The sequence below is a fragment of the Cyprinodon tularosa genome, unplaced genomic scaffold, assembly GCF_016077235.1.
Source record: "Cyprinodon tularosa strain WSP-4 unplaced genomic scaffold, ASM1607723v1 ctg118, whole genome shotgun sequence".
NCBI classification, from domain to species: Eukaryota; Metazoa; Chordata; class Actinopteri; order Cyprinodontiformes; family Cyprinodontidae; genus Cyprinodon; species Cyprinodon tularosa.
This window is the reverse complement of record NW_024037981.1, coordinates 948,356-974,683: the sequence shown is the minus strand read 5'-3', so window position 1 is coordinate 974,683 and position 26,328 is coordinate 948,356. Positions and strand designations below refer to the sequence as shown.

Below are 26,328 nucleotides of genomic sequence, written 5' to 3'. Positions count from 1 at the left end.
TTCTTGACAGAAAGACGGAGTTGCTTAATCATATTCTGCTTAAGGTCCCATAAGATCTTGTCCGAGTCCTGGTTTAAAAGTAAATAAATTTTAAAAAGTGACCCAAAATTGACTGTCAATAAATGTTCTACAAAATTGATATATTTATTTGATTTCTGTGATTTGTACTGTCTGTTTAGATTTATGTGATATTTTTTGCACAAAATATAGAAGTGAATATTGTAACAGTTATGTTTTCAACTGTAAGCATTAAATTGATAAATGTTATTCGCATGTTTTTGGCTTTATCCTTTCCAACAAAAAAAAAAGGCGTCGCGCAGGGACCTCCCTTTCCTTATGAGCCGTCCCCACCAACTTTCAACACAAAGTTACACCCTTGTCTTAGACAACGCCTTAGCAGGTGCACTGAAAAAATAGCGCGCGCATTATCTTCTAGGGGCTGAGCCACCCTTGTCTCTTAAACCTAGAGACGCCCCTGGAACTCATATTTGATTAACTGACCTAAATTATTGTATAATTGTGAAGTGGAAGGACAATTCAAACCTTTTTTTTTTTTGCATTTTCTACCAGTAAAAACCTAACAAGCACAATGTTTATAACACCCTTTGCTCCAATCCCTCTAAATAAAATCAGTGGATCCAAACACCAACTGCCTCCACAAGTCATTAATATGGGGTTCCATTTGTGTCAAAAATAAGCAGATGTAAAATGTCTAGATGTTGTGCTGTTGTTGCATATGTGTTGTCTGCATATGTATAAGTTGCACATGTATTTGTTGCATATGTAGATGCTGCATATGTCAATAATGCATATGTCTATGTTGCATATGTAGATGCTGCACATGTCAATAATGCATATGTCTATGTTGCATATGTAGATGCTGCATATGTCTATAATGCATGTCTATGTTGCATATGTAGATGCTGCATATGTCTATAATGCATATGTCTATGTTGCATATGTAGATGCTGCATCGGTTAATGCCTTTGTTCTCAGCCATTGGTTCATGTCGTTGGTTCATGTCGTTGGTCCTTGTCGTTGGTCCATGTCGTTGGTCCTTGTCGTTGGTCTTTGATGCCTGTTCCCCTTTGCCATTACAAAAAATGGAAGTAGATTTTTTTTTGTGTTTATTAGAAATTACTGAAAGGCTGTCCTTTCATTATCAATAGCTCCAAAATGTTTAGATTTCGGTGAATCTATTTTAATCTTATTTACTTCAGGCATTAATTAGGAAGGCAAAGGAGGAGGAGGGGTGGGGGGGGCGCAAGTTCAAAGAGCGACGGGATAATAATGTGGGGGGAGACAGGTAAATTTATAGGCTTAAAACTTTAAAATAACTCCAATGGACCCTGCATCTATCCTGCGAATAAATGTGTGCTCACACTGGCAGAATTCAAAGTGCTTTAGATGGTATCTAGTGTCTGGATCACCGGGGTTTTCAATCGCGGCTCATCCAACCGAACATTTTTTCCGACACTAGGGGGCGTAATAGGCACGCTGATAATACATATCCTTTGAGGACATTTAAAATTATCAAAACGCCACCAGTAATTCATAAAAAGGTTAACTCAAATAATAGGCCTTCATAGTAATGCATTTTGATGTTTAAAGTGATCAAAATGCCATCCTTTTTTATTCAGAGGCCCTGGGGTATGGAGGACCAGTCCACTCAGCAGCCTTCCACTTCACTTTGATAGCTGATATTTTGATTGCTTGATAAAAATTTACTTTTAAATTTTAAGTTTTAAAAACAAGATAATAGGCAATTCCACTAAAGTTAACACGCAGTACAAAGACATACCATAAATGTACTTCAATAAGTAAAATTATTTCAAAAAGAGAGGTTAGCTACTGCATATTATTCACATTTCCAACTCTCTACCTTTGTAATTTCAGGCTTGGCCAAACTAACTTGTTCACTAATGACACCCTGAACTTAATCATCTTGTGGAAACGGAATGCCTAAGATTGGGGGAGAACATGCGACTATTTTCTGTTGCTTTCTGCTTCGATGGTTTTATAGGAATTCCCATTTTGATCTTTTAGAAAACTGTGATGCTAGTTACCTAGAATACTCTGAAGCGACAATAACATAGGAACAATAATGTCAATGTAATATTGTTAGAATTTACCTTTCATGCCACTGTAGAAAAACTCAGAGCCTTATTTTCTGAACAAATATTTTAACTTTACTTGGGAACAATGTATGTGGAAAACGATTGAGAAACAATTCAAAACTTCTTGTGTAATGATTGCAGCACAGAAACCAAGAGAAAACCAACCCCCCCTAACACCCCCCCCTCACACACACACACACACACACACACACACACACTCACTCACTCACTCACATTACACAAAACCAAAAGTTGGAGACTGCAGAATGCCTGACTCCATATATTCCACAAAGTTCTCGAATGTTGCATGAATCGGAAGCCTCAAAATAATACTGCATGTGTTGGCTTCAGGATAGCGCCGCCAGGTACTATCTTCCAGTGGGGTGTGCAGAAATTGTATTTGAGGCCTCTGGGGGAAGCCAAGTGGAGGGATTTGTTCCACTCCAGAAACAAAGATCAGTATCTTTTCAAGAGTGACTGCTCTCGAACCATCTAAAAAGTGGAGAAACAATGTTTGATTAGTTTTAAATTTGTATATAAATTTGTATATAACCAAATAATTTTGTGCATCCCAACATACCGCCAACTTCAATAAGCCAGTCCCTCCAAAAGCTTATGGTCAAGTTTTCACTTCTCCGGGCATTGCTTCCAGGTGGAGAGAAGATGATCTCAAACAGGGTCATCATGTCCTGAACTGTCAACTTGGTATCTCCATAAACAAAGATGGGTCGAAGGATGTCAGGATGGGCCCTCATTGCCTCAGCCACCTTGAGGCAATCCAACCCCTCAATGAGCCTGTCAGGAAAGCACATTTTGACATAAAAGCTCTTAATATTTTGGCTTGCACAACCATGTATCTGTAAAGGCTTGCCCAAAACAAATTTTCACACCCCTAATAGATTTGGACATAAAAATTAACAATACTTCACTTTCCATTAAAAGACCCAGGAAATTAAATACCAGGCATTGCTTTCTTAGGTTGAATCAAAGTCTAGGGCTTTTAAGCTTGATGCATGACAATTAACTGGGGGCCATTTATGTAAAGCAGCCCAATGACGTATAGGGAAGTTGTGAGGAAACATTTATTATCACTCCAGTCAGAAAAGGTCAAGAAAGCAAAGGTCAAATAGACAAAGACGGACTGAGACCTGAATCAGTGTCCTGCTACTCATCCAGACATTAGAGAAAAAGAATGGAGAACTTTTACTTACACATCCTTAGCCCCTTTTACACTAGTCCTACCATATTCCTATCTGTTGGCACCATTCTGTTCACCTCGTCTGTTCCTATTTGGCTGTGACACCATCCTGGGGAGAAATCTCAGCTGTGCTGCTGCCATGAACCCCTTTGTTTATAGATGTTGGAGATTGCTGTTTTTCCAGTGTGGTCCTGTTTCTCTGACTGTGACTGGCTGGATGTGCTCTCTTCATCCTCTGACATGGGACTTGATATGATGAATTTGAGATTTTCATTTGTTGTCATTTGTAATCATCAAAATTAAACAAAATAAACATCTGAAATATATGAGTTTGTATGTAATGTATGAATATAATATACAAGTTTCACTTTTTAAATGGAATTACTGAAATCAATCTACTTTTTCATGATATTCTAATTTTATGACCAGCACCTGTATTTCATTTACCTTTGGGATAAATAAAGTACTTTTAAATTTGTGTTGAATTGAATTATAAGTTTATGATTAAGTCTTTATATATTTCCTTTTTATTATTATTTAATTCTTAGTGTGCAAATATGTGATGTGTTGTTTGTGCATTTCTTTGGATTTAACTTTCCAGTTTATTTTTGTTCTCTATCCATTGAGTCATTCTGGTAAGCCCGTAGGTCAGTATTGCTGCTCAGTTCTAGAGATGTTGGTCTCCGTCCCTGTTATGGCTCCTCCCCAGCTGTTCCTCATAAGATTGTGTTTTCTGGTACTCACAGTGTGTTCCAAGAGCAACACCTTGTATTAGAGGTTGAAGCTGTTGGGGCACGTCAGGGTGTTACAAGGTATAAAATTTGACACAAATATGATCCGATTATTATGTTGAAATCCTTAAAGCTTAAATTTTTGGTATTGTAGTGCTCAGCAGCACATCCGGGAGCAGGAAACAGTGGAAACCTTAGAACTTGTCACCATAAATGAAGGAACAAGCGAGTAAGTTTTATGCACACTTGAATTAGTTTCAAATATTAATAGATGTTCTTTGATTGACTTGACCATCTCCTTAGTTTTTATCAGATGCCTTTGCTAAAACAACCATTGTATTGTATATTCTTTACACATAAAAAGAAAACTGCTTTTTATTTTTTTTTCCTTTTTTTCAACAGCTCTCCCGACTTAAAGACTGTTCTTGAAGCTTTAAAACAAGGAGTTCAGGGAGGGTCAGCACCCATCCACAACTGCATAAATGTGTGCCGCGAGTTCCTGCTAGAAGGCTCTTTTAGAGCTTTTAGAAGAGCACACTTCAGTCCCCTCCATCGTTTAAGTGTAATGTTTGTGGATAGTGAGGGACAGACTGAGGGGGCTGTGGATGACGGGGGTCCCAGCCGCGAATTCCTGCGACTCCTGGTTGCATCACTAAAAGACAGCCGCTACTTTGAGGGGCCAGAGGGCAGCAAAAATCTGTCACTGGTACCTCGGGGTAGGTAGCAATAATACCTGTTTAGACATGACGTTCTTATGCTGTAGGAGCCATTCAGTTTTTAATTTATTCTGAGCTTTCGGTCTATTTTGCAGGTCTAGAGTTTGGTGACTACAAAGTCATTGGCCAAATGCTGTCCCTGGCCCTTGTACAAGGAGGAGTACGGCCCTCCTTTTTATCAGAAAGGCTGTATACCCTGTTGTGTCAGCAACAAACAGGCCCAGTACCAGTAGAGGAGGTTGGCGATTGGGAACTGCGCCAGCACCTTGATAAAGTGGGTTGCACAATTTCATATATCTTTATGTATATTTATGTGTGTGTATACACATATATATATATATATATATATATATATATATATATATGTGTGTGTGTTTTCATTTACAGATAAAGACTGCAGAAACTCTGGAGGAAGCCCAGCGGGCTGTTGGTGAAGCTTTTCCGGCACTATATACCCTTGGCTGTGCAAGGACTCTCCAAAACATGGAGAGCCGTCAGGCTCTCATTGAGGAGGCAGCAAGAGCCCATGTCGAGGGGCGCGTTAAACCTGCACTGGACCAGTAAGTAGAATCCCATGTACTGAAGATTAGGTGTCAACAGAAATTCACTGTTAACAAAATATTGGCTTGTGTTTGTTTTTGGGTTTTGAATTTTTTATCTAACAGTCATTATACAGTAGTGCGACATACAGACTGGGTTGTCAACAGACAACTACTGTGTAATACAAATGTCTTTTAATGTTTGGGTAGGGACACAATACATTGAACTTACTAATGGTAGCATTTACGCGTGCTTTACATGGAACTAGAGCTTACACTCTTCATTTTGCCAGTTCTGTAATTTGGCTGATATGTTGGCACTAAAGATTAAACTGACTTTTCACTTTCCTTGTGCAAAGAAAATTTACTGAAGATTGACTTAATTTAAACCTAAGTTGGTGGACTATGAACTGTTATTTACAAACCGTGAACCATGTCTGGGGGGAGGGTGCTTCAGCTTTCTAGACTTAGACCGTTAAATTGCGTCTTCAATATGCATAAAGTATTTAATAGAACAAATCAGATCAGAACTAGGCTGGCTGTGCTTTTGCAGCAGGAGGAGTAGAGAAAGCAAATTCTGTGCTGTGTGTATATTCTATAAAAGTAACATCTGGCAGCAAATTCTGTATTATTGCTCTGAAAAAAAAAGGAACCCTGATCAGTCTTGCCATGGGCGATCCAAAAACCTATACAGCTCTGTGAGGAAAACTTTGGATAAAGATTAGCCTGTTGGCTTTGCCCCAGCCTCTGCTGCACCACTGGAGTCCCTGCTTTTACAAAGATGCTTTATTTTAATGTATTTATACCAACAGCAGCAGAATAGAATTCAATTCAGTTACATTTCAGTTTATTTATATAGCACCAATTCACAACAAATGTCATCTTAAGGCAGTTTACAGTTCACCAGATCATATGGCAAAATTGATATAAAGTTTTCTCTCTAAGGAAAACCAGTTGAAGGCATCACCTTATTGACCCTTCCCTCACAATAAGCATGCTTTTAGCGACAGTGGAGAGGAAAAACTCCCTTTTAACAGGAAGAAACTTCCAGCAGAACCAGGCTCAGTGTGAGCGGCTATTTGCTGAAGCCGACTGGGGTTTAAGGAGACGGAAGCAGAGACACAAAAAGCAGCTGCAAAAGGCGGCCCCGTCCAGGAAACACACAGCCAGGCAGACGAGCTCTAAGCCAAGTCCCATGTCAGAGGATGAAGAGAGCACATCCAGCCAGTCACAGTCAGAGAAACAGGACCACACTGGAAAAACAGCAATCTCCAACATCTATAAACAAAGGGGTTCATGGCAGCAGCACAGCTGAGATTTCTCCCCAGGATGGTGTCACAGCCAAATAGGAACAGACGAGGTGAACAGAATGGTGCCAACAGATAGGAATATGGTAGGACTAGTGTAAAAGGGGCTAAGGATGTGTAAGTAAAAGTTCTCCATTCTTTTTCTCTAATGTCTGGATGAGTAGCAGGACACTGATTCAGGTCTCAGTCCGTCTTTGTCTATTTGACCTTTGCTTTCTTGACCTTTTCTGACTGGAGTGATAATAAATGTTTCCTCACAACTTCCCTATACGTCATTGGGCTGCTTTACATAAATGGCCCCCAGTTAATTGTCATGCATCAAGCTTAAAAGCCCTAGACTTTGATTCAACCTAAGAAAGCAATGCCTGGTATTTAATTTCCTGGGTCTTTTAATGGAAAGTGAAGTATTGTTAATTTTTATGTCCAAATCTATTAGGGGTGTGAAAATTTGTTTTGGGCAAGCCTTTACAGATACATGGTTGTGCAAGCCAAAATATTAAGAGCTTTTATGTCAAAATGTGCTTTCCCGACAGGCTCATTGAGGGGTTGGATTGCCTCAAGGTGGCTGAGGCAATGAGGGCCCATCCTGACATCCTTCGACCCATCTTTGTTTATGGAGATACCAAGTTGACAGTTCAGGACATGATGACCCTGTTTGAGATCATCTTCTCTCCACCTGGAAGCAATGCCCGGAGAAGTGAAAACTTGACCATAAGCTTTTGGAGGGGACTGGCTTATTGAAGTTGGCGGTATGTTGGGATGCACAAAATTATTTGGTTATATACAAATTTATATACAAATTTAAAACTAATCAAACATTGTTTCTCCACTTTTTAGATGGTTCGAGAGCAGTCACTCTTGAAAAGATACTGATCTTTGTTTCTGGAGTGGAACAAATCCCTCCACTTGGCTTCCCCCAGAGGCCTCAAATACAATTTCTGCACACCCCACTGGAAGATAGTACCTGGCGGCGCTATCCTGAAGCCAACACATGCAGTATTATTTTGAGGCTTCCGATTCATGCAACATTCGAGAACTTTGTGGAATATATGGAGTCAGGCATTCTGCAGTCTCCAACTTTTGGTTTTGTGTAATGTGAGTGAGTGAGTGTGTGTGAGTGAGTGAGTGAGTGAGTGAGTGAGTGAGTGAGTGAGTGAGTGAGTGAGTGAGTGAGTGAGTGTGTGTGTGTGTGTGTGTGTGTGTGTGTGTGTGTGTGTGTGTGTGTGTGTGTGTGTGTGTGTGTGTGTGTGTGTGTGTGTGTGTGAGGGGGGGGGTGTTAGGGGGGGTTGGTTTTCTCTTGGTTTCTGTGCTGCAATCATTACACAAGAAGTTTTGAATTGTTTCTCAATCGTTTTCCACATACATTGTTCCCAAGTAAAGTTAAAATATTTGTTCAGAAAATAAGGCTCTGAGTTTTTCTACAGTGGCATGAAAGGTAAATTCTAACAATATTACATTGACATTATTGTTCCTATGTTATTGTCGCTTCAGAGTATTCTAGGTAACTAGCATCACAGTTTTCTAAAAGATCAAAGTGGGAATTCCTATAAAACCATCGAAGCAGAAAGCAACAGAAAATAGTTGCATGTTCTCCCCCAATCTTAGGCATTCCGTTTCCACAAGATGATTAAGTTCAGGGTGTCATTAGTGAACAAGTTAGTTTGGCCAAGCCTGAAATTACAAAGGTAGAGAGTTGGAAATGTGAATAATATGCAGTAGCTAACCTCTCTTTTTGAAATAATTTTACTTATTGAAGTACATTTATGGTATGTCTTTGTACTGCGTGTTAACTTTAGTGGAATTGCCTATTATCTTGTTTTTAAAACTTAAAATTTAAAAGTAAATTTTTATCAAGCAATCAAAATATCAGCTATCAAAGTGAAGTGGAAGGCTGCTGAGTGGACTGGTCCTCCATACCCCAGGGCCTCTGAATAAAAAAGGATGGCATTTTGATCACTTTAAACATCAAAATGCATTACTATGAAGGCCTATTATTTGAGTTAACCTTTTTATGAATTACTGGTGGCGTTTTGATAATTTTAAATGTCCTCAAAGGATATGTATTATCAGCGTGCCTATTACGCCCCCTAGTGTCGGAAAAAATGTTCGGTTGGATGAGCCGCGATTGAAAACCCCGGTGATCCAGACACTAGATACCATCTAAAGCACTTTGAATTCTGCCAGTGTGAGCACACATTTATTCGCAGGATAGATGCAGGGTCCCTTGGAGTTATTTTAAAGTTTTAAGCCTATAAATTTACCTGTCTCCCCCCACATTATTATCCCGTCGCTCTTTGAACTTGCGCCCCCCCCCACCCCTCCTCCTCCTTTGCCTTCCTAATTAATGCCTGAAGTAAATAAGATTAAAATAGATTCACCGAAATCTAAACATTTTGGAGCTATTGATAATGAAAGGACAGCCTTTCAGTAATTTCTAATAAACACAAAAAAAATCTACTTCCATTTTTTGTAATGGCAAAGGGGAACAGGCATCAAAGGACCAACGACAAGGACCAACGACATGAACTAACGACATGAACCAATGGCTGAGAACAAAGGCATTAACCGATGCAGCATCTACATATGCAACATAGACATATGCATTATAGACATATGCAGCATCTACATATGCAACATAGACATGCATTATTGACATGTGCAGCATCTACATATGCAACATAGACATGCATTATAGACATATGCAGCATCTACATATGCAACATAGACATATGCATTATTGACATGTGCAGCATCTACATATGCAACATAGACATATGCATTATTGACATATGCAGCATCTACATATGCAACATAGACATGCATTATAGACATATGCAGCATCTACATATGCAACATAGACATATGCATTATTGACATGTGCAGCATCTACATATGCAACATAGACATATGCATTATTGACATATGCAGCATCTACATATGCAACAAATACATGTGCAACTTATACATATGCAGACAACACATATGCAACAACAGCACAACATCTAGACATTTTACATCTGCTTATTTTTGACACAAATGGAACCCCATACAGCCAAAGATACCAGTTCCCCGATTGGGTCTCCATGGTAACCAGTGGTTTACTCTATTTCCATTTTGGATTTGAGGTCAGGATACAGCCTACACTGCAGATCAACAGTTACCTCCAAGCACATCTGGAATTAGAGCAGTTGCTATGGTAACAGTTGAGCCGAGCTTGTTATTCTCCCACCTAATGGCCAATGTACTTCTCTACTAACAAACAAATTAACAAAAACCAAGCCTCCAGGTGCACAAAGTTAAACATGTTTCCGGGTTAAAAGATGCTGATACTTATATCCAGCTATCCTTTGTATAATATAGACACTAGAGCATGGAAGAGTCTAAACAGGACACCAAAGGGAATTTTCTGTGAGAAGTCAAGTTTTGATTTGACCTACTGTTGTAATTCCTGGATCTGACCACTAGAGGGCAGTAAAAATCTGTCCTTTTGGTCTTTCTGCAATATTTTCTGTAGCTTTAATAAAAACTAGCATGTAATCAGTTAGCAGCTTTTTCTGTATGTTTATAAAATGTGACAGATGATTGTAATGATGGAAGGTGAAGATATCGGTGATACATCTGAGCTTTCCTCACCAACCTTTTGTGTCACTTCGAAGCAAGTTAAAAATTAGGTCAGAAATATTTTTCTCATCTTAAATTAATTGTCCAGTGACTGTAAATAAAACAGCACACTCTCATGTCAACATGTTTTATTTGAACCATAAACAGATGGTTTCTTTTTTGACTTGCAAACATTTCTGCTTCAGTTTTTTTTATTTATTTTTTTGCACGCTGACAGAAAAAAGCCATAAGTCATAATCTTACGTAGGAAACAACAACAAAGAACATGAATAGAAAAAGAAGTAAAAAAAAAAAAAAAAGACGTGTTGAAATACAACAGGACTTACAGTACAAACACACAGAGGTGGAGTATATTTACACATACACCATATAATGAAGAGAAAGCACATGGCTCCATCGTTTTTTTTTATCAAACACATTTCTGCATAATGATCCAAATAAAAAAAAAGGAAGGAAAAACACAAACATATCTGTGTGTTTATCAAGGTCCAGCATGGAAAGACGCACCATGAACGAGAGCACAATGAGGGAGAAAGCAAACACATAAGTTTATATCAAATTCCCACAATAACAGTTAAACCGAAAAGCTTCTTTTTTCTCTTTTGGTCCATAACTAAAGTTGAGAACTCAACAAGCTTCAGTATATCAAATATTCCTCTTTGTGAATCAGTGATTTTTTAGTACAAAGTAAGTCCTATAAAAATATTTTTTTCTGCTGTGTAAACTTGAACAACCAAAGGCACTGTCTTCTCCTCACATTTTAATCATCTAATGCTTCGTATCTAAAGCCGTTTTCTTTATACAAACTCCAGCCTCAGCGATTAAACGCTATCTTAAATACTGAGCGGCCTTCTTTTTCCACCAGCTTACAGCCGTGCAGCAGTTCTCCTTCTTCCTCAATGCTACATTTCAATGCACCACATAATAAATGCAGCCTGTTCTAAATGACCAGGTTCAGAGGAAAATGGCTCCGCTGCTACAGTCTGCAGAGAAGCTCAGCTGTTTGAGTCACAGAGCTTCTCTGTTTTTCATACCAAAAGCTGTCTTCCACATGTTTGCACCACCTGTTTTGGGGCGGCACTGCTATGACGGTTAATGTTAGAAAACCACAATGACCATTAGACTGTTTCTCAGCTTTAAAGTCCTTTTTAAAAACGTCTCAGGCAAGCGGCTGAACTGACTGAATTCCATCCAGTTGTTGGTCAGCTGATTGAAAGAATGTTGCTACATGTTCTTTTTAATAGCGATGACAAAGTTTGGTGGGAAAATTTCCTGCACCAACAGCAGAGTCGTGTTGTGGAAACTAAAGAAAACCGACGGTACTGTGTACTCAGCAATAACCTACCAGCTATTCGCCTGTTAGTTCCAACATATACAAGGCTTCAACCGCCAATAAAAATGTTCCCACTCATTTTTCCACCATCAAAAATGACGGGCATTTACTTCCACTGCAATACAACTGTGCCCCTCCCCCTCTTACTGAGCACTGCTGGTCAGGTGGCTTAAACACGACCACTTTACTCCCCCGTCCCCCCAAACAAATACAGCCAGTAACAGACTGAAGGCAGGACCATGTAGAAACTGTTAAAATGGATGTTTCTGCTACATTTACTCAAATCTACATTTCAGGCAACATTGGAAGTGTGGTAACAAATATTCTATATTAAGAATCTTCAGCTTTTTTATGCTTTATTTCAACTAAGTATTTTAAATGTCCGCATTAATATGCTGATAATCCAGTATTTCTTCTACATGTTGTCATAACATTAAAATCTCTTAGCGGCAATTTCTGTCATTTTGCAGCTGAGGATGTTCTGTTCCAACTTTCACATTTAGTTTTTTATATATAGAATCTTCTGCAGAGGTGTCAAGTAACAAAGTACAAATACTTCCTGATCTTACTAAAGTAGGGATTTTAGTTATCTATAATTTACTGGAGTGGTTATTTTGTTAGACGACTTTTTACTTCTACTCCTTACATTATTTTGCAATTATCTCTATTTTCTACTTGTTACATTTTAAAAATAAAAGTTTTGTTTCATTTAAGCTCATTTTAGTTATGGCAGGTTGGCATTTAAACATCAAAATCATTTGTTTTATCCAGACAATTAATTTATTTGTGGTTGGACTCGGTACTGCACCAACTTGTTGTTCAACACAAACCAAAATAAATCGTTTTTCCAAGATGATGTAAAGTTAAATTGAACACTTTTACAATTAGTTATAAATCTAAGATAATTAAATATAAGGAATTTCTCATCCAGAATTGTAGAAAAATATTTCTTTGATAGGGTAGTGCAGTAACCAGTATGTTTAAAGCATCTGTCCTTAACATTTTTCCTTCATTACTTTTATACTTTAAGTAGTTTTACAAATGTTATTTTTAGTTGATACTCTAACTTCTACAAAAGTGTTTTTAAACAGCAGGATTTATACTTGTACTTGAGTAATAAACATTAATATTTTTGACACGTCTGACCTTCCATACATTTTTCAATCTAATTTTAATCTGCTGCAAAGAAATGTGTTCAAGTGACTCCATTAAATCATATTGACCAGCAGGGGGCACTCCAACTAATTTTGTTTCAATCGGGCTCATAATCTCTTGTAATAAGAGTGAAAACTAAAACCACAATCACTAAAGAAGGGAAGTAAAGTAAAATATTACAATAAAACATTTAAAAAATAGCCAATTAAATTTGAGTTTATGCCAGATTTGAGCCCGGAGTCATCTAAAAACAAAGTTTGTGCTTTAAAAAAGAAACAACAAAAGACAGATGAAACAGCGATGGCGATAATCAAACAAGTTTTCCCTTTCAAGAAGATTTTTGTAAAACAAGCAGAGGCACATCTGTGCATTAGTACCCATAGAAATGCTGAAAATCTGGTTCATTGTCTCCAAAACAAGCCGAGACAAACCCAGATTCCCAGCTGATGTGCTGAATCTGCTGTGCTTCCTTACGCAGACGCTACATTTTGGCCAACAAAGCACATATTTTTGAACCTTCACATATCCCATCATATGAAAATAGACCCATTATATGTGGATATGAGATAAAACAGGACGTGTCTCAGCTGCTCTCAGCTTCTAAGAGTCTGTTTCTACATTAACATTCCTTTTCATGCTTAAAGAAAACTTTAAATGCTCAGTATTGAAAGTGCAGCAATAATTAAAACTGATTTAGTAACACAAAGAAATCCAACTTTGCATTATGTGCAACTATAACCCCAACTAACTCAGTGAGTCGTTTTTTTAACAGGATGCTACCGGAGTGTGTGAATTTAGTCACAATTGTCGACACAAAGTAAATACCATAAAATCCTAACAGACGGAATCTACTGAAACTGCATGCTTCTTCTAATGAGGAAATGACACCATGATTGTTCATCCTTTAGTTTCCTGCTCGTCTGCACCTCAGTGAAGCAGAGATATGATTATGAAGATGATTAAAACCTCTAAAGAAGTGCTGCATCGCTACAAAACTATGTGTTTGCATTAGCTTGGTGTGAATCACTCGTTGAGGAGGGACTCTGGCCTGTCGTACCCGAAAAGTCTGAAGTCAGGCTCATAGAGCTTGTAGAGTTCCCTCCGTGCCTGGATGGGCACCGTGCTGAACCAGTCCGTCTCCCAGCTGCTCGCCGTGAGGTTCCTTTGCGAGGTGGGGAACTCCACCACGTTATCCACCCGCAGAAGTCGAAGCAGGTGCTCGGCGTCCTCCTCCGCCGTTTCCAAGTGGCCCACAAAGTCGTACTGAATCTGGCACGGATGGCAAAGGCGATAAACTTGCCGCCAGTGCTCATTAAAGGGCATGTCCTTCTCCGTCTGAGGGTCCAGGAGGTACTGGATGAAGTGGGAAAAAGAGGGCTGGACGCCCAGGGTGAAGGCCTCGTCTACAGAGGCAGGAGGCGTTGGCTGGTTGGCGTAGCGCCGCAGCATGACTTGTGCGAAGCGGCGGTAGAAGTCCTCGTTGCGCATCTCGAATTTGTTCCTATAGGCGGAGATGAGACGTACAAAAGGGTCCCGCACAAACAGGAACTTGGTGTACTTCTTCAGCTTCACCTGCAAAAGGCAATTCAAACAGATTGGATATCATTTCATCAGAGGAATTACTGCAAAAAAGCATGTAATGGGATATTATGCTACAGTTTAGGGAAAGAAAACCTTGATGGTCAGAGCAAACGTAAAATAATCAGCCGTTTTATTGCCTTTAAAGCAGATCAGTGTTTTTAAAACCGTTTTCTAACACAGTGACGCCTTTGGGTGCAGGTCTGTGTATAAAAAGAGAATCTGCAGCAAGGAGTAATGGAGTATCATCTGTCAATAAACAAAAACAGGGACCAAAAATCAAACAAAACTGTTGAAATGAAGCTGTTCGCATATTTTAGCAATAAAGTAATGCAGAAATTGGTCTAAAGTTTTCCAAAATGGTGAAGAATGGAACCTTATTAGCATGCAATATTAGAACCAGTGTTATGCATAATGTTGGCTTCAAGGGAAGGAGCAACATTATGGTTACAATAATTTCGCTTATTTAGTCTGGTTCACTCAATAAATGCTTCATACACGAGGTAATGTGAGGCCTGAAACAATTAATGGGATTAATCAATTATTGAAACAATCGTAAACTAAATTTAGTAATCGATAAATCATTAACTGGAGTATAGACTGTAAAACATGCCTTTAGTTGACAGAACAACCCAATTAGACAAATAATTATATCAAAATTGTAATAAAATATATACATTTTTGGCATTTAAGATGAAAAATAATGTTCATCTGTCAATATGCTCTATCAAAAACTCCTCAAGTGGAAAGGTTTTAGTTTCTTCTGGTTTAATTTGGACTTAGACTTAGACTTGACTTTATTAATCCCTTGGGATTACTCCCTTCGGGAAATTGTATTTCCAGTAGCAGGAAAAATTGCACATATAAGAAAAAAAAAAAAAAAAAGAGGATGTTTAGACACAGTATATACAATAGAAAAATAGAATAAAATCAATTAAATAAGGTGTAGGAAGATGTATTGGGGGATGAGGATAGACAAATAAATACAGAGGGCTATAGCAAAAAAACAATGACTTAAATTAACAGTTATGTAGTGTATTGCACTTGAATGGTTGAGGAAAAAAAATAAAAAAAAAAAGTGTCCAGATTATAAAAACCAAAGCAAGTATCTACAACTCCTTCACTTCTGTTCTCTTAACTCTATTTCCTACTCCCCCCCAGAGAGGAGTTATAGAGCCTGATGGCATGAGGGACAAAGGAGTTCCTGAGTCTGTTGGTCCTACATTTGGGAAGGAGCAGCCTCCCACTGAACAGGCTCCTCTGGTTGCTGATGACGGTGTGCAGGGGATGACTGACATTGTCAATAATGTCCAGCAGTTTGTCCAGTGTCCTCCTCTCTGCTACCGTCACCAGTGAGTCCAGTTTCATGCCGACCACAGAACCGGCCCGCCTGATCAGTTTATCCAGCCTGGAGGTGTCCTTCTTAGATGTGCTGCCCCCCCAGCACACCACAGTGTAAAAAAGGACGCTGGCAACCACAGACTGGTAGAACATCCACAACAGTTTGCTGCAGATGTTAAAAGATCGCAGCCTCCTGAGGAAGTACATCCTACTCTGTGTCTTGCCATACAGGTGGCTGGTGTGTGTTGTCCAGTCCAGTTTATTGTCCAGCCACAGCCCGAGGTATTTGTAGGAGTCCACAACCTCCACCTCAGCTCCCCCTAACAGAACTGGTTGTGGTCTTGGTCTGGACCTCCCAAAGTCGATGACCAGCTCCTTCGTCTTAGAGGTGTTGAGCTGTAGGTGATTGGTGTGGCACCATGCAGTGAAGTCCCTCACCAGACTCCGGTACTCCTCCTCTCTGTCATCCCTGATGCACCCAACGATGGCTGTGTCATCGGCGTACTTCTGGATGTAACACAGCTCCGAATCGTAACAGAAGTCCGCGGTGTACAGGGTGAAGAGAGCAGGGGCTAGCACTGTGCCCTGGGGGGCTCCTGTGCTGCTGACCACAGTGTCAGACGTGATGTCCTTCAGCCTGACATACTGTGGTCTGTCAGTGAGGTAGTCCGAAATCCAGTGCACCAGGTGGGGGTCCACACCCATCTTACTCAATTTGTCATGGAGCAAGGGGGGCTGGATGGTATTAAAGGCGCTGGAGAAGTCCAAAAATAGAATCCTCACAGTGCCACTTCCCTTATCCAGATGGGAGTGGACTCGATGTAACATGTAGAGGATAGCATCCTCCACACCAACACCTGGCTGGTATGCGAACTGCAGGCGGTCCTGGGCGTGTTGCACCTGGGGTCCGAGAAGGCCGAGGAAGAGCCGCTCCAACGTCTTCATCAGGTGTGAAGTGAGTGCCACCGGTCGGAAGTCATTCAGCTCGTTGGGCCTGCTCTTCTTTGGTACCGGCACGATGCAGGATGTCTTCCAGAGGGTGGGCACTCTCCCTAGCTGCAGGCTAAGGTTGAAGATCCGTTGTACTGGCTCCCCCAGTTCTGCAGCGCAGGTCTTGAGTACTCTAGGGCACACTCTGTCTGGGCCTGCTGCTTTCCTGGGCCGGAGCTTCCTCAGCTGTCCTCTGACCTGATCCGTTGTGATGTGAGGCGGGGATTGTGTTGAGGTGGGGGAGGGGGAGGGGGGTGTTGTGATGTCTGGAGGGAGGTGTGTAGAGGGAAGGAGGAGAGGTGGCTGCAGTGAGGGTGGGGGTGGAGTAAAATATCTTATTAAAGGAAACTTTGGCTATCTGATTATTAATCAAATCAATAATTAATCAAATCATTAGTTGCAGCCAGAATAAGCAGGAACTTATAATAAACTGCATGGCTTTTCTCTGCCAAGGACACAAAAAAATGGCAGAGCTTTTGCTAAGCAGCAGCTCTTTGTGCAGCATAGGGCATGTAAACACAACATGGCTGCACAAGCACCAGCAAAAGGCAGCATTACCTCCTCTACCCGTCGCTGCAAACACAGCAGATGAAGAGAAGAAGGACTGAACAGGAAGCAGAAAAGAAACAAATCCCTTTTAAATCTTGGCACATAGTACTAAAGTTGGGGAACTCTGGGGACCAATTTGGACTCAAAACTGGCTGCATTACTGCTAAAGCGGTAACTTTTAATCACTGCATTATATAACGCTCTGCTTTAGTTCCCTTTTATTTGTTGTTCTTAGACAAGTGGAATGGCGTATGTCATGACCAAGAGAAAAGAAGGAGGGAGGGAAAACCTGCTGGGGTGGAGCTAACCGTTTTAACGAAACTGTCCTTCTTATTCACGGTTTAAATTGGAGCAGGATCAGGGATAAATCCTTTAATAGAATTAGTCAATTATTGAAATAATTAGACAACCGTGAGCTATATTAATTAATGGATAATTATTAAGAAGAGTGCACAGACTATAAACTGCTCACATAAATGTTCATATATGTGCATAAAATGTTTACATTGAGTTAATTACAGGGTATGTGATTAATTAATTGCAAATAAACCCATTTTAATCAAAAACCATATCACCAAAATATACAACCTTTCAATTCAAAACTCATTTTCCTCTTAATTTATGGGATAAACCAACATGTGAACAGAGCAACATAGAATTTATTGTTTTTATTCCATTATCCCGGTTATTGAACCATCAGATTGGTTAAAAGTTTATGATCTTTTACCTTCTTTTTAAAGCCCTGATATTTTATGCAACCTCTTTCATAAAATACTTCTATAGAAGCATAAGCAGTACATGAAGATTATTTACAGCACATTCCTGCTTTTTAACATGGTAAAAAATCAGTGGTATCGCCTGGTCTGGGCATTCCCGGCTGTAGCTGGGGAATAAGAAATTAACTGAGCTGCCCTACGATATCAAATGAGATGAGGTTTCCCAGCTCCAGTGAAGGCAACACAGGCTCAACGCTATGACCAATCAAAGAAGAGCTTGTGTGGTAGTGGCCCTCATCCATGTTTTATTGGCTATCAGTGATGATAATTAGAGTTGTCACAAAAGAAAGTTGGCATATTAAAGAAAGAAGGAAGATAATTATTCTCCTGTGGTGGCTGGCAGTGGGCAGAAAGAGTCACTGTGGATCAGATAAACAAGCTTAACTTATAGAAGTAGATACAGCCGTTTCCCACATTTTAAAAGCCTTTTGGTTGAGGGGTGAAAGGATGGTCTGGTGATGAGGGAAAATTTACTTCTCTCGATCTCAGGAGTGTTGGTTTAAAACTTTAATTGGATCAAATAATTAACTATATTCTATCCAAAATGTATATTTCATTATCTTATTATAAAACAAACTCTGCCATCATGCTAATATAGAATCATCTTTGATAGAGTGAATCACAGGTAGACTGAGTTCACTGCTGAGTGCTTTTAGGATCTCTGTTTGCTGTGTCTCCAAGCTACTTCTTTCTTTATAAAATGCACAAATAACTAAATCTGAGTTCGGATTAGTCTTGTTTTTCAGGAACTTTTAAAAATAAGCTTTTTAGCAGGTATTAAACTTAAATTTCATTAAATCATAATGTTGGTGTTAAAATACATTTCAATAAAATACATCAAATATACAGTAATTACATACTTTATTATAACATTTTATTTTAAGCTATTGTTTTATATGCAATAAACAGTTGAGTAGCTCAACATAAAACAAGCAGCACATTTAACCTCAATGTGATTATAACCCTGCAAATATGGTTATGCTTGTTTAGAGTTAGGTTAGCAGTATTTTCCAGAGCAGACCTTCATGAGATGCTTTGCAAACTTGCCGTAGCGCTTCCAGAACTTATTAAAGGTAAAGTGCATGCTGGTGTTGTGGACCAGATCCCTGGGGATGGCCAGAGGGTCTCTCTGAGGAGCGCCCTCCTGCTGCAGGCTCTCACTGAGGACGATCATGATGCGCTTCCAGTTACTGCAGGCTACCTGAAGTCAGAAGATTAAAGGAGAGAAACCCAACCACCCGATCAGAATCAGAATGTTGCCAAGTAGGTTTTCACTTACAGGGTATTTGACATGGTGTTGTTGGTGCAGACAAATTAGATTTATATGCAGAATACAGGATCTATAGTTATATACAATATAATTCATACAATATACTATATATAGTATATAGCTATGTACTATATACACAGTAGGCTGTGCGTTAATGTTACGCAGGAGGTCTGGAGATGCTACGCTACATATCAGTAATAATGAATTTTAATTAACTGAATTTTAGCTCGAGTTACTAGATTAAATGGTGCTTAACGTGATGCACACCCTGTCTTTTAAAATGTCTGTTTGTAAAGAAAAATGTAACCATTTATTAGGTTCTTAACAGATTAAAATAATTAGTGTTTCCATATTACAGGAAGTTCAACTAAATAATGATGAAACAAAAAAAAATGTCCAAAAAGTGTAAAAAAAAAAGGCTGCAAACCTTGGGAACGTAGCAGTAGATAATGCCATGTCTGTCATCCACGATAAGATGATCCAACTCCTTGTTGGGAATGTCGTCAAACGAACGGTTTTTGCCCGGGAACACCACGCTGTCGTTGGCGCAAAGCTCCTGAAGCAACCTTCGCCTCTTCTCCTGGTTATTTCATTTGGGAAAATACAAAAATAGCCATTATCATCATCATCATAGCAGGGGTTGACGTTAAGGATTTGTACCACTTGCCCGACTTTCACATTTCATTAGCCCAGAAACAATTTTTACTTGCCCAGTATAATGTTTGATAAATATAGTTCCTAATATTCATGTTTGTATATATATGTTTGTTTTGTAAATGTTTTTTTGTAATTCAGTAAGTTTACAGGTTCCTGGTGTGTACTACTACTACTCACCAATTTAACATGTTTAGCTCTATAACATTTAAATGCACCACTCCAATGTCTAAGAGAAAAATTTAATAAACATTTTTAATGCATGACCTGCATCACTGTACATAAGGCTGCCATATGATAGAAATATTTACACTGTGCACATACAGTTATTATTATTATTTTCCTAATCCCTGACTGATCATTTTTAATCTAGCATGTATTATAGTACAGAAAAAATTCATCATCTAGCTGCTGCTCTGTAGAATTCTCTCCCCAAGGAGAGAAAAATCACGCCATTTAGCGGAAAATCACACGAGAATGTGTACAAAACAACAAAGATGGCGCCGGCAATGCTTGTGGGTCGTTTTCAGTGAATGTCGGTGTTATTAAAGTAATTTTGAGTGATAAATAATTTTTTTTGCGATCATTGCACTTGCATGTACCCTCCCGACAATAAAAACTACTTGCCCCGGGCGATCAGGCGATGGTTAACATCAAGCCCTGCATAGGTCTTTAAACAAAGCCAAGCAGGGAAATCTCAACTTTTCCTTGAAAAATATATTAAACAGAAACATCCATAGATTATTTTCTGGATGATTGTCCCTAAAAAAAATGTACCACAGTTAATTACTGCAGCAAAAAGCAATTAGTGAGAAATGAGTATTTTATCAATAGGGAGTAGGGCTGCAACTAACGATTATTTTGAAAATCGATGAATCGGCCGATTATTTTTTCGATTAATCGATTAATCGGACACAAAATATTTTTTTTATATTAACCTCTTTATTCCAAAATAAACATTTTAGACAGAACAAACAAGCCCACAAGTACAGGTTTCTCATTAACTGTACTGGTGCAATATGAAAAATAAATGTTTGTTTTAAAACTACGCAAACTTACATGAGAAATGTAGCTGTACATCCACAAAATATAGGGTACTTTGTTTCATAAAGCGCAAAAAAAGACATTTTTGTTTTAAAAGCCCCTAAGGGGTTCAAACAATAGGCCCCCCCCATTTCAACAAATGAGGTTTTTTTAGACTAGAAGAGTTCTGCCTTTTAAGACAGGAAAGTATAGCAGTTAAAGTTGCTACTAGAGAAAATACTGAACCATAGAGATAAAAATAGCCCTGTGATTCAAATTATAAATTGTATTTGGAATAAAAATTAGAGAACTAGGGGTGCTAAAAAACACATCCTCCAAAGACAGATATTTACATTTAATTAATTGACATATTACTGATCTTGCTGGATTTTATTCTGCTTTACTTCCATAAATTGCAGGATCTTCTTTACTTTATCTTTGCCAGAAGATTTAAACTTTAAAAGCCTTGCCCTCATAATTTGCAATTTAATTTATTTATAAAGAAAATATAAACGCTGCTTAAGCTAATTCAAATGAAATTAAAAGTAAAATAAGTAGCCAACCTTATCACTGTCTGTAACCTACTAACACGGTAAGGAAAGCATCAGATGAGCTACCTGAGAAACTAACGTTACGTTTCCCCACTTTAAAACCAAACAAACATGGTTACTCATCCTTCTGATCAGCTATCTTCACTGCCATTGAAGGCTCCAACCTGTTTTCTTTTCAGGTGCTGCGTCATAACAGTGGTGCTTCCGTGCCATGTTCATTTGTTTTTACAAAAGTCGCATGTTACGACTTTTTTCACTTTACAAAGCGCAGGCTGTTTTAATTATTGTGATCAATTTGCGCCGTCAATCCCGGGGCATGCGCGCTTCATTTGCAGTCTGGACGCTGAGGGTAAACTCCTCACTAAAATCCTGCGGCTCGGACTGCAGCGCTGAGAGGGATTCCTGTGGGAGAGGGAGAAAGGCGTTGGGATGGGGGAGGTGCCCCACGGCAGCAGCTGCCGCTGGAGGACAAGAGTAGGAACGATACATGCTTTCACGTAAGAGTCTCCAAAAGCCGCCAGTGACACCGTAAAAAGTCGCCAGATTTGTCGCTAGTCGCTTTTTTTTTTAAATAGTCGCTGGAGGGGTCTGAAAAGTCGCTGAGTTGGCAACACTGCAACTGCGGCGCTGACTCGCTCCGCCATATTTCTTTTGCTTCCCCGGGATGACGGCGGCGGCGGATGACGCATTAATCGCGCGACACAACTAATCGATGATTAAATTCGTTGCCAACGCTTTTAAAAGTCGATTTTTATCGATTTTATCGATTCGTTGTTGCAGCCCTAATAGGGAGCATTAACCTTGACGGGGGGAGACATATTTATTCTGTGAGCCTGACAGCAGAAAGTTTCTGCAAATAATTAAACACAATGTTCAATAATTCTAAGTTATATAAACAATATGTCCATTAATGTTGGAGAGGTAGATGCAGGTAAACAGATATCTTCCCCTTGGACCTCCATAATTAGGTCAAGAGATTTAAATTCTCCATATCTGAACCAACGAAGACTGTCTGATAACACTGACTGGTACCAGACCAGCTCACCTGCCGCTCTCTGAGCTCTGCTGCCACTGGAGTCAGGTGAATCTTCCACTCCCTCCGGGGGATGTAGCGCTCCTCCGACTTCTCAGACTGGTTGCTGCTGGAGTCAACCGGCACCGTGTCGGTGGGCTCCCCGGTTCCCGGCTCCAGGAACTGGTTGACGAAGGCGTCTATGTCGGACAGGAAGGACGGTGTCCTGGTGGTGTGGGGCCTTGGCTGCGGGGGTGGGTGAGGGACCTTGGGGCCCGGGGATACCGGCGTGTACAGATACAGGTGAGAGGCTCCCACATCATCCCAGTAGATGATGATGAGGAGGATCATAAAAGCCGAGCCCAGGGCCACAAAAATGTGGAACATCCTGGATGTTCCCATGGTGACAGCTGCTGGCTATAGAGTCACCATAGCAACAGACTTATGATTTTGCAGGGTGTCTACAGAGCATCGCCATGGCAGCTGATTAAAACAGATACCAAGGTCCTTTTCCTCTGCATCGATCGGAGGTTTGAGTCCACTACGAGGTTAAAAGGAAAACAGAAGCTCCATCTGAGTGTGTTTATGGACCCGGTCGCTTCAGAAGCCTCTCTAGTCGGATCAGGCAAAGCATGACTGCGAGAGGCCGGGCCAGTCATGCATTTGTGCTACATTCCTGCAGAAAAACAGACAGAAGAAAAGCAGATTTCATTTTTTTTTTTCAAACTTAAATGTATTATAAATAAATGCAAATCTTGAAATATGATCTGTATATTTATACATATAGAGGAAAAGCCAAACTGGCTGTGTATGACAAATCAGTTATCCACCCTCCCCCCAAAAAATCATATATATATATATATATATATATATATATATATATATATATATATATATATATATATATGAGTTATATATATAAGTCATTGGGTTCTGATGCAAAGTTTCAGTGAAGAGTGACACTTAATTTATGGCAAAGCATGAGCTTAATTTAGCATTTTTCCCCCTTCCCGCTGCCAGCAGTGAAATCACAAATGCTTGTCAAATATTTTTAGATCTCAGCACAGCAAAGAGCAACACTTTGCAGCCACAGCAGTGTTTACTCAAAGTACCACGCCCTCCTCTGATAATAAAAGTGCCAGTGTGAGCCACCTTTGAAGGAGGTCGCTTATAAAACGCTTCAGAGCCCGACCGCAGTGCCTGCTGTATGAGGGGGGAACACAGATGCTCACTGTGTGCACTAATCAGCTCGGAAGGCTCAGAGATGGATGCCGTGTCTGTCCTATCTAGAACTTCCCACAGCCACATTTCCTGCTTCTCAGGAATAATCGAGCTCCGGTCAACGCTTCTCTTTCCTGCTTGGATCAAATGTCAAGGAGCGTCATTTTTTCTGTTTCAGCTCACATTTAAACTTGGGATGTCATGGATCAGACTCCATGCGTCCCTAAGGGTAAGAGGAAACCACTGACATGGAAACATCTCTCAGGAGGCAGCAGACAGCTCTCCTCTTCCTCCCTACAGAAACCATCATATATGTTGCTCTATGTCAACACACATCATGTTGTATTTATCCTCGCCGTCAGCAATAATAAACAGGGCATATCTAATGCAAAGTAAAGCAGATTTAAGTTAGAACTAGTAGTTAGCACATATTCATTTAGTCATGCATCAATTACTTGGTTTTAAAAACTCAATAATCATTTTTAGCCTCTATATGTATGAAGAAAATTGTTCTTTCATTTAGGGCTGCAACTAATGATTATTTAGCAAATGAATTAATCTGTCAATTATTTTTTCAATTAATTGATTAATAATCAGATAGCCAAAGGTTCCTTAAAGAAGATTTTTTACTAAATTATACCAGGTGAAACTACAACTTTTCCACTTGAGGAGTTCTGGATAGAGCACATTGACAGACGAAAAGGTTTTTTTATATCTTAAATGCTAAATATTTATATATTTCTTTACAATTTTTATATAATTACTGCTTTAATTGGGTTGTACTGTCACCTAAAGGCATGTCTTACAGTCTCTTTACTCCAGTTAATGATTAACTGATTGCTAAATTAGTTGACGATTATTTCAATAATCTAATAATTAATAATTTCAATAATCGATTAATCTGATTAATTGTCTCAGAACTACTTTCATTAATGCAATTGTTTTGAAAAGTAAAAAAATAAAGCTAAAAGTTGAGGACATATTTCTTGGTGCATAAAACGGGATTAAATCCGTATTCCCTTTATTCTCCGTTTTATTCAACCACTTCCTCCTCCATTAAACCTGCAGCACATTTTTTTTTATTTAATAGCCAATGTTGATTACATTTTTCAACTAGAAAAATATGTTTCCTGAGAAGATGGGTGTGAATGTTGTACGCTGAATCTGTAACCTAGCAGAAACATGCTGAAATGTTATGAATTTGCTAAACCAGATGCTTGATGGCTTTCCTAAAAAAATAGTCATGCAGATTTCCATAGCAATAAAACTTGTTGAAATCTATTAAATCTACACACAAAAAACCCCCAAAAAACTGCTTGTTCACATAATTAGCAGAAAGCAGAGATCCTGCATTCCTAAGAAAGTAGAATCAAGCTGAAGCATGTGTGTAAAATCCAATGAATAGAGCAGGGCAATCCCTATAATAACAGAAACAGAGGAAGACGTTGTGGAAAAACTATTTCAAAGAGCTGAGTTATGCAATAATAGCAGAGGGCTGTGAAAACGTTGAATAGCATCTGAAATAGGTAAGATGGAAAGAAAGATGACTTTTTAGCAGGATCTTTGAAGGGTTCCAATCATTTTAATGGGAGCAAAAAAAAAATTAAAAGATTAAATAGAGTTTTAATAGCAAAAAACAATCCAGAAAGGACAGAATATAGCAGAAATTGAATGACTGAGACAGAAGAATGAAAGAAAGAAACACAATAATTAGTGTATATGCTACTATAAATATTCAGTTATATAGTAATTTATGTATTTTAATATACCTGGTATCAGATTAATTTATTTTTTGACCACAGTTTTCAAAAAGATTAAAGTTTTAGGTTGTGACAGTCAGCTTTAAATTGATTTAATTTGCCACCAGGTCGCAGCCTGATCAGCAGCCTGGGCTGGCCGCTCCGCTGCCATAAATCCCTCCGTCCTGTCCGCAGCAGCCAGACCGCCGGACACAAAGCAGCCTTTGATGGGGAAGCAGCGGGCTGCCTCACACCCGGAGCTCACAGAGTCCCAACAGGCGCGGTGTTCGCCTTTCTATCGTTTCAGATAGATTTAGGTCCAAATTTATGGCAGATGTGGCAGGTAAAAATAGCGAGTTTCTCATCTAACGGTCGGTTTACCACGACCACAGCCTAACGGTGTCTAACAAATGCAAAGCGCTGAGGCAAAATTACTACCCAGAGGCGATGCGCACCAACATAGCAGGTTATAAACTTTATGAAATAGGAGAAAAAGACATTTAAAATCGAGCGTCTTCACCTTTTTTTCCAGCTCCTCTCCTCTTGTTGGATCAGCTGAGTCCGCGCTCTGTAAGAGTCGCTGCTTTTCCCCTGGGAGATGGAGCGGGATCTCGGAGCAAAACACCGCGAGACTTCACATCCATGAGGTTTGTGCAACATGAGCTCATGAGAGGAAAATAAATTCACTTTTCTGGGTCAGCTTCAACATGACATTTCTCTCATTTTGGGATGATTCATCCCACGGTAACGTTAGGTGGAAAATAACCTTCAAAAATGACTAAGCCATTAAATATAATTTTTTAACAAAAGCCCAACAATGACCACAAAAAACAGTGGTTAAGTATTACTTCATATTACCATCATGTTGTAGACAAAAGCTTATTCATGTTGTGACCTATAATCAGTC

The 26,328-nt window shown here is 39.4% G+C and overlaps 1 protein-coding gene across 1 annotated transcript; it reads right to left on the bottom strand.

Annotated features, from left to right (window-relative positions):
• Positions 1 to 13,559: 13,559 nt before the first annotated feature.
• On the bottom strand, positions 13,560 to 26,083 carry LOC119771434 (carbohydrate sulfotransferase 12-like). Its single transcript, XM_038267392.1, has 5 exons — positions 25,942 to 26,083; positions 22,495 to 23,137; positions 19,649 to 19,801; positions 18,973 to 19,152; positions 13,560 to 14,289 (listed from the first exon to the last, which is right to left on the bottom strand). The coding sequence occupies exons 2-5, from the start codon at positions 22,861 to 22,863 to the stop codon at positions 13,741 to 13,743; spliced, it is 1,251 nt and encodes a 416-aa protein (XP_038123320.1). The 5' UTR covers positions 22,864 to 23,137; positions 25,942 to 26,083; the 3' UTR covers positions 13,560 to 13,740.
• Positions 26,084 to 26,328: the final 245 nt, after the last annotated feature.

Coding starts and splice junctions, on each gene's coding strand:
- LOC119771434 (XM_038267392.1), bottom strand. CDS start 22,863: ATGGGAACATCCAGGATGTTCCACATTTTTGTGGCCCTGGGCTCGGCT. Junction 19,153..19,648: donor TCTACTGCTACGTTCCCAAG/GTTTGCAGCCTT, acceptor TTCTGACTTCAG/GTAGCCTGCAGTAACTGGAA. Junction 14,290..18,972: donor TTGCAAAGCATCTCATGAAG/GTCTGCTCTGGA, acceptor TGCCTTTTGCAG/GTGAAGCTGAAGAAGTACAC.